At 48.5% G+C, this 8,943-nt stretch overlaps 1 protein-coding gene across 2 annotated transcripts; it reads left to right on the top strand.

Annotated features, from left to right (window-relative positions):
* The first annotated feature begins 389 nt into the window (after positions 1–389).
* LOC125509936 (squamosa promoter-binding-like protein 18) lies at positions 390–6,546 on the top strand. 2 transcript variants are annotated; one of them, XM_048675003.2, is made up of 3 exons: positions 390–1,448; positions 4,955–5,085; positions 5,661–6,546. In XM_048675003.2, the coding sequence occupies exons 1-3, from the start codon at positions 943–945 to the stop codon at positions 6,332–6,334; spliced, it is 1,311 nt and encodes a 436-aa protein (XP_048530960.1). In that variant the 5' UTR covers positions 390–942; the 3' UTR covers positions 6,335–6,546. The 2 variants fall into 2 exon arrangements, with proteins under 2 accessions (XP_048530960.1, XP_087377438.1); XM_087521312.1 differs by having other exon boundaries at positions 5,679–6,546.
* The last annotated feature ends 2,397 nt before the right edge of the window (positions 6,547–8,943 follow it).

Below are 8,943 nucleotides of genomic sequence, written 5' to 3' on the forward strand. Positions count from 1 at the left end.
CAAGACTATGTTCCTATGAAATCCCTACTCCTACTTTGTTCCAAAGAGAGCTTTACATTGAGCAAAACCACAATCTAGCTTGACCATGAGGCGCTAACCATAGCTCATTAGCAGTGACTAACACACACACACACACACCTTTGTTGAGGCGCCAAGAAAGGGAAAGCGAAGCCCCCAAACCCCAACCAAACCCAGCCCGCCCCCAATAATTGCAGCACAAGGCTTCCATGCTGGCGTTAAAGGGTGAACATGGCGCTGACAGGCATGGGGCCGACCCATTCGTTGCTCCTCCTCCTCCTTTGGAATCCCTGTCAGGGGATCGATCAAGACCAACAATAAACTGTTAATCAAAAATATTGCCACTCCCGCTTATATGCACCCCCCACCCCCCTCCTCCCCTACTAATAGAAGTAGAAGAGACTAGTCTCCACCACCCCACCACCACTCGCTAGCAGGAGTGGCAGCTCTCCCGTCCATGGCTGTCCCTGCTCCATCCCACACACCTGCTGCACTTGCCTCTGCGAGCATGTACTGACTGCCTCCCGTCCACTCCCTTGGCGCCATCTCTCTTGTCTCGCTGCTCGCTGGCTCGTCTGTGCGCGTGTGCGCTCTGCTCTGCTCTGCTGCCTCCACTCCCCCCATCCCTGTCGGGATAGGCCGCGGCTGCATGCCCCGCTGCACGTTCGCGCTTCCGTTTGTTCGCCTCCGGTGCGATGGTGGTCGCCGCGCAATGATTCTTGCTTGGTCGCTAGCTTCCCTCGTCGCGGAGTGAGGTGACGGGGCCGGCCGGAGGGAGCGGACAAACCGGCGAGCAGTTGCCTGGCCCTGGGATAGGGAGAGAGAAAGGTCTGTGGTGGCCAAGAAGCGTCAGGGGAAGCGGTGGGGCTGCCTGCTTGCTTGGGCTGCGCTGGTGGTGACTGAGCGGGCGAGAGAGCGTGCGGCATGGATTGGGATCTCAAGATGCCGGGCTCTTGGGACCTGGCCGAGCTGGAGCACGACGGGGTGCCGGCCATGGCCGCCCCCGCCGCGGCGGGCATCGCCGCCGCGGCCGCGCGCGGGCCGCCGGGCCGCCCCGAGTGCTCCGTCGACCTCAAGCTGGGCGGGCTGGGGGAGTTCGGCCCCGCGGCGGACGGCGCGATGAAGCAGCAGCAGCCGCCCGTGGCGACGGCCGCGGCGAACGGCCCGGCGGCGTCCTTGTCGGCGTCGGCGTCGAACGCCGCGGCGGTGGTGCCGTCGGCGAGCCCGCTGAAGCGGCCGCGCCCGGGGGCCGGCGGCGGCGGCGGCGCGGGGGCGGGGCACTGCCCGTCGTGCGCCGTGGACGGCTGCAAGGCCGACCTGAGCAAGTGCCGCGACTACCACCGGCGGCACAAGGTGTGCGAGGCGCACTCCAAGACCCCCCTCGTCGTCGTCGCCGGCCGCGAGATGCGCTTCTGCCAGCAGTGCAGCAGGTAACCAACCATCCAACCCGCCAAAATCGCGAAAATTCCCGCGATTGTGATGTTGCAGAAAGACCATTGCTTGAATTTTCGCAATGGTAAAATTGACTGACTGCACACCAATTTCCCCTCCTTTTTTTACTGCTGCTGATCATCATTCCCGTCCCTTTGTTCAAAGTGAAAAGGCCAATCCAACTATCCAAGCCAGTTCTTTCTCAGGAACTGGCTTTGCCTTTCTCTTTGGCTCAAATTAACCACCAGTTGCTCCCATTCCAAGCAAGGAGCACTGCTGGTAGAATCAGTAGGGGGCGGTGAGAGTGAGCTGAGCATATCTCACTGTTCGGTCTCAAGGATGCACCAGTAACTTTTCCTTTATCCGGCACTAACTTTTCAGCCTTTTCATATAGACAAGTACCCCCAAGTTTTTTTTTACTTTGGGCAACCAGTAGTATACCTGAATCATAGCCCTCCCATTTTCCTACTTTTGCACTGGTAACTTTCTAGCCCACGGGCGTGAATTATTACCAGTGAAAAGTGGCTGATGCACTCCATGTGCCAAAGATCAGATGGAGCAGTCCTTTTTATTATTTGCTAGCTGCCACATTTTCAAACCTGCCATTGGATTCCCCCCTTTTTTTGAAAATAATTATTGTTCTGGTTTGAAGTCTAAGAGTGGAGTATAATTTGTGACATCGACAAATATATTAGTACTTCTTTTATTTTGGAGTTTAATATTGGAGTATAATTTGTGACATCGACAAATATATTAGTACTCCCTCCGTCCCGAATTACTTGTCGCACAAATGGATGTATCTACACGTATTTTCAGTTCTAGATACATCCTTTTCTATCCATTTCTTCGACAAGTAATTTGGGACGGAGGGAGTACTAGTTTTACTATGACAAAAAAATCAGCACAGATTTTAAACCAACTACTCCCTCCGTTCTGAATTATTTGTCTTAAATTTGTGTAGATACGGATGTAGCATCTACACAAATTTAAGACAAATAATTTGGGACGGAGGTAACAGGTGGTAAGAAGTGAATCTGTGTAAACCATAGTTTTTTTGTGTGTGTAAACCACGGTTAACCATAGGTACTTGAGGATCAACCCATTTTGCCTTTGAGGTGGTTTATTGACTGAACAGTAGGGCCCATCTCTGACATGATTGCCTCCCCTTGCTGAATTAGTAACCACCAGATCCATTGCTTCCCCATCTTCTTTTCCATTGTTCTTGTGTGAAGTTGAAGAGTGGAATGTAATTTGTGCAGCCATTTCCCATGACATTGACAAAAGATATTACTCCCTACGATCCAAAATAAGTGTTGCAGTTTTGAACTCGGGTTGGTTTAAGACTACGACACTTATTATGGATCGGAGGTACCACTACTTTTATTCTGGCTAAATAAAAGTGGTGCGATGCTCTACTGTAGTGTCCCCAGTAACTATCACATATTTTGCACCAACTGGGGAGTCAAGAATTGTTTTTTTTTGCGGGGTGGGGAGTCAAGAAGTTAATCTGGGTAACCCGGTAGGTACTTCAGGATCAACCCATTTTGCCCTTGAGGTGGTTTATGGACTGAGCGGTGGGCCCCATGTCTGACATGATTGCCCCTCATTGCTGAATGAGTAGTAACCACCAGATCCATGCGAATTCTTCGGGTTTACTCGTGGGTTATTGTGTGCAGCAGTATATGTTGTGTGTGGGCTGTTCACCCTTTAAAGATGTTGCTGAACACATGACCTGTTTTATTGAATTCTTGCCAGAAACTGGCCTACCTCATCTGCCATGACCGCTTCTTGTTATTAGCCTTGTTTTTTCCACGTGAGATGCCGGGGCCGCTAGAGCCAATTGTTGAAACAGCGTTGCAAAATAGGTTCTACATTTTGCATTTTGGTGGAGCCGGTTGTCTTTGAATGCCTTGGATGTTCTAGTACTATTCATCGGTTAGCTGAATTATTGGAGTAGCTTTGCGCTTAAGGTTAGTAGCCAACAAAAGCTACACTCTTTCAAAATCTAACCTGTGGCCTTTTCCAAATACTCCAGTAAGAACCTTGTTCTTCCATTATTGAACAGATAGAATTATTGGAGTAACTTGCACTTAATGTTCTTGCTATGCGCATTCCTTTCTAGCTGAACTGTTCATGTATTTGAAACATTTTCATTTTATTTTTTCTAGACTTGGCATAAAAACTGAGGTATGTCTGTCAGATATGGTATGTACAAAAACAGGTGAAAATGGGGGGAAAATGCCTCCAGTTTCACATGTTTTTGTACTGTACATCTTTCGAGGTTCATTGCACACTAGTACTGATCTGAAACCCTTTTAGGTTCAATGCTATTTCATTCGAGTTTGCCTTTTACTACTCCCTCCATCCCATAATGTAAGATGGTTTTTTACACAACACTAGAGTCAAAAAACGTCTTACATTATGGGACAGAGGGAGTACATTTTAGAGCCGTGGTGAGCAACTAACTCTGCATCATGTGCCTTCAAAGTTCAAGGAATACAAAAGAATTACCCATCAATCATTTGGTCGTCTTCCCCTAAAATTGTTTATATCTCAGTGGGGGCGCGTTTCCAATGATTGAGTGCCTATCAGACACACAATCGGGCAATAGTGCGCCCAGTGGAGCAAAAATTTGGATCACCATACTGTACTCCTTCAGTGTTCCTACAGGCTGGCGCCACACTGCCATACACCTGTTGGAACCTATACCGTGGTCCAAATGTCCAACAGGAGTTGCACTAACTTGCTGCGCTTTGCAGGCCCAGTAGAAAGCTTTCGTAAAGCCAAGCCCCCCATGCACTGAAATTTGTTAACTGACGCATTGAAATCTGAGTGGTCCAGCTGCGTCGTGTGCGTACTCTTTTCTTCATGGAATCTGTGTGCTGTTTTAATGTCGAGCAAATAAATATTCAGACCACTCTGTTTGGTCCTTGTAGCCTTTGATTTTCCACGTGCCTTATTGCATCAGAGCATGTTGTTTGTTCAGAATCAGAACAGTGATGGTGTCAAGTAGACAACTGAAGTTGTTTTCTGCTGGAATTTTTTGCATACTTTTAAGTTTTAAGCATAATGGTTGTGCGAATCCTCTCTGATCATGAATGCCATGCTTAGGTCTTGTCTTATAGTGCTTGTTTGTCCACCATGGCCGGATATCATGTGTCCTTGTAGCACTTGCCTGTATTATGGGAGTGGTAAGACATTTTGGAGTTACTTTTATTTTCTTATATCGAGGTTATGCGAGGTTCTATACCCAAGGGCCTTTGAATGTGTTCTGATTTTCTCTCTTCTACAACAATCGTACTCTGATTTTTACAACTAAATGGATCAATATGTTATTAAGGATGGTGCTGATTTACACTGGTAACTTGTTTAGGGTGTCATTAACAGGGTCAGTATGCCATTAAGGACGATGCTGATATACAACTAAATGGGTCAATATGTTAGTATCATGGCTCCTGTTTGCTTAAATGTTTGTGTTTCTTACCATTAATCTTTGTTTCGCTAGATTCCACTTGCTCGCCGAGTTTGACGAGGCTAAGCGTAGCTGTAGAAAGCGCCTTGATGGGCACAACAGGCGCCGCAGGAAGCCACAGGTTGATAGCATGACTTCTGGGAGCTTTATGACAACACAACAAGGTATTTTTCTTATTTATAACCGCTTCTTTTTGTCAGCCTGTCGATTGCTACATTGACATAGCTGAAATGAACAAATTATATAGCAACCTCCCTCAGATTCAGATATTTCTGTTATGAAGTTATTCACATGCAAACACTCGGTGAAATGTTCGTGCTTACATCGGACATATTTTCTCCTGTTGAATTGATAATAAGCTTAACTTGCATATTTTGCATGGATCTATGACTGTTCTCGCATCATAAGAATGGAAGTTGGCATAAAGTATATATACTGCTCTGTATCTAACTCGGTGTGTCCACCACCCCACACATCCTGCAACCCACACAGCGAACATCGGATGGCTTTATATACCTTTTTCTTGCCCTCTATAGCATCAAATTCATTTGACATGGATGATGTTGAGTAACATGGTGAGTATAATATACAGTAGATCAAGGGTATACAAGAGCACATTGTAAACTGAATATTCGAATTAGCAGGGTAATTGCACAATGCTGCATTTTCAGTTTTTTTTACATTTCTGCTACATTTGAATACTACAGAGTCTGATGCTCGTTTCATGATGACCGTTCAGGTTTGTATTCAAATGCAGGGACAAGGTTCGCGTCCTTCTCCGCTCCAAGGCCGGAGTCAAGCTGGTCCGGGATCATCAAATCCGAGGACAGCAATCCATACTACACCACCACTCACCAGATCAATTTCGCCGGCTCTTCGTCGTCCTACTCCAAGGAAGGCCGGCGCTTCCCCTTCCTCCACGAAGGAGACCAGATGAGCTTCAGCACGGGCGCGGCGGCCCTCGAGATCCCCCCCGTGTGCCAGCCTCTCCTCAAGGCCGTCGCGCCGCCGCCGCCGCCGCCCGAGAGCAGCAGCAGCAACAAGATGTTCTCCGATGGACAGTTGACGCACGTGCTCGACTCCGACTGTGCTCTCTCTCTTCTGTCATCCCCGGCCAACTCCTCCAGCGTCGACGTCAGCCGGATGGTCCGTCCAAGCGAGCACATCCCCTCCGTCCCCAACCTGCAGCAGTTCAGCAGCTCCTCCTGGTTCGCCTGCTCCCAGGCCTCCAGCGCCGCCACCGGCTTCGCCGCCTTCGCCGGCGGCATGGACGGCGAGCAGCAGCTCAACGCCGGTGGCGCGCTGGTCCCGAGCTCCAACGACAACGAGATGAACTGCCACGGGATCTTCCACGTCGGCGCCGACGGCTCCTCGGAGGGCACGTCGCCGTCCCTCCCGTTCTCGTGGCAGTAGAAGTCTTGAGTGAGCGTCAGAGGCTGTTCTTGGGTTCTTTTGGTGATCATCAGTAGCTAGCCGTGCCCGTTTTAGTGATCAGGCCTACGTCCCGTTCTTTCTGTGTTTATTCTCTCTCTTTTTCATGTTTCTATGTCTTGGACTTGATCTCTCGCCATCAGAATGAATAACTTTGCATGATTCAGAAGAAAATCATATACTTATGGATTTCACTGATGCATTGGAGACTAGATTTAGACAACTTTTGGTTTTTGACAACTATCTCCTCATTTATTCATTCATCAAAATAGTGGCATCGCTTACAACAAAGGGAATAACCGCACTAGGGGCAGTATCTATTCAACAACTAGGGGCAGAAAACTTAGCTAACCTATCCAATTCGTGAGCTACTTGATTGTTTTCTCTATGACAATGCTCATAAATGCTATGATTGAAATCTAATGACATGACATTACAATCATCGAATATAGCACTAGCAACTGAAGAAGAGTTGCCCTCCTTTAGAGCTTCAACCACCTCTACACTGTCGGAGTTGATTTCAATCTTGTTACATCTAGCAGTACGGACTAGATGCATTTCAAATTTTACCGGAACAAACTTTGCCGTCAATGAATCTAAGCATATGTCTATTTTTTTCGTTTGCAGCAGCAATGAACTGTAAATGAATCAAACCATACGTCTATATTTATTCGTTTGTAGCAACAATGCACGTGCCGTTGTGATCATGAAGGACCCCTCCCATCGATCCTTCAAGTGTGTATCCATATCAAATCCAGCATCTGTTGGGAAACGTTGCATGGAAAATAAAAATAATTACGCACACGCAAGATCTAACCATGGAGATGCATAGCAACGAGAGGGAGAGTGTGTCTACGTACCCTCGTAGACCGTAAGCGGAAGCGTTTAACAACGCAGTTGATGTAGTCGAACTTCTTCGCGCTCCGACCGATCAAGTACCGAACATACGACACCTCCACGTTCTGCACACGTTCAGCTCGGTGACGTCCTCTGCCTTCTTGATCCAGCAAGACGGTGACGTAGTAGATGAGTTTCGGCAGCACAACGGCGTGGTGACGGTGATGGTGAAGTGATCTCTGCAGGGCTTCGCCTAAGCACTACGAAAATATAACCGGGGTGTAAAAGGTGGAGGGGGGCGCCGCATACGGCTAGGCAATTGTCTGGTGTGTGCTAGGCGCCCCCTTCCCACATATATATAGGTGGGAGGGAGGGAGGAGCAGCCAAAGGGGGCACCCAAGTGTTGGGGAACACAATAATTCAAAAAAAAAATCCTACGCACACATAAGATCCATCTAGGTGATGCATAGCAACGAGAGGGGAAGAGTATGTCTACGTACCCTCGTAGACCGAAAGCGGAAGCGTTATGACAACACGGTTGATATAGTCGTACGTCTTCACAATCCGACCGATCCTAGCACCGAAGGTACGGCACCTCCGCGATCTGCACACGTTCAGCTCGGTGACGTCCCACGAACTCTAGATCCAGCTGAGGTCGAGGGAGAGGTTCGTCAGCACGACGGCGTGATGATGGTGATGGTGAAGTTACCGACGCAGGGCTTCGCCTAAGCTCTACAACGAAATGACCGAGGTGAAAATCTGTGGAGGGGGGCACCGCACACGGCTAAACAATTAACTTGTGTGTCTATGGGGTGCCCCTTCCTCGTATATAAAGGAGTGGAGGAGGGGAAGGGCCGGCCCTCTCTATGGCGTGCCCAAGGAGAGTCCTACTCCCACTGGGAGTAGGATCCCCCTTCCCTAGTTGGATTAGGAAAGGAAGGAAGGGGGAGAGAGGGGGAAGGAGGGGGGGGGGGGGGCGTCCCCCCACCCAATTCGGATTGGGCTTGGGGGGAGGGCTCCCCTTCCTAGGCTCCCTTCTCCTCTCTCCCACTATGGCCCAATAAGGCCCATATAATTCCTGGGGGGTTCCGGTACTCTGATATATGCCTGAACTCACCAGGAACCATTCCGATGTCCAAACATAGGCTTTCAATATATCGATCTTTATGCCTTGACCATTCCGAGACTCCTCGTCATGTCCGTGATCATATCCGGGACTCCGAACTACCTTTGGTACATCAAAACACATAAACTCATAATACCGATGGTCACCGAACGTTAAGCGTGTGGACCCTACGGGTTCGAGAACTATGTAGACATGACCGAGACTCATCTCTGGTGAATAACCAATAACGGAACCTGGATGCTCATATTGGTTCCTACATATTCTACGAAGATCTTTATCGGTCAAACCGCATAACAACATACGTTGTTCCCTTTGTCATCGGTATGTTACTTGCCCGAGATTCGATCGTCGGTATCTCAATACCTAGTTCAATCTCGTTACCAGCAAGTCTCTTTACTCGTTCCGTAATGCTACATCCCGTAACTAACTCATTAGTTACATTGCTTGCAAGTCTTATTGTGATGTGCATTACCGAGAGGGCCCAGAGATACCTCTCCGATACATGGAGTGACAAATCCTAATCTCGATATATGCCAACTCAACAAACACCATCAGAGACACCTGTAGAGCATCTTTATAGTCACCCAGTTACGTTGTGACGTTTGATAGCACACTAAGTGTTCCTCTG

This window comes from Triticum urartu, chromosome 5A (genome assembly GCF_056163025.1).
Source record: "Triticum urartu cultivar PI428250 chromosome 5A, HENAU_Tu73, whole genome shotgun sequence".
Lineage (NCBI taxonomy): Eukaryota > Viridiplantae > Streptophyta > Magnoliopsida > Poales > Poaceae > Triticum > Triticum urartu.

Bases quoted from the DNA above. Each gene is read 5' to 3' on its own strand.
- LOC125509936 (XM_048675003.2), top strand. From the start codon at position 943: ATGGATTGGGATCTCAAGATGCCGGGCTCTTGGGACCTGGCCGAGCTG. The intron at 1,449-4,954 runs GTAACCAACCAT...TTGTTTCGCTAG, and splicing joins TTCTGCCAGCAGTGCAGCAG to ATTCCACTTGCTCGCCGAGT. The intron at 5,086-5,660 runs GTATTTTTCTTA...ATGACCGTTCAG, and splicing joins CTTTATGACAACACAACAAG to GTTTGTATTCAAATGCAGGG.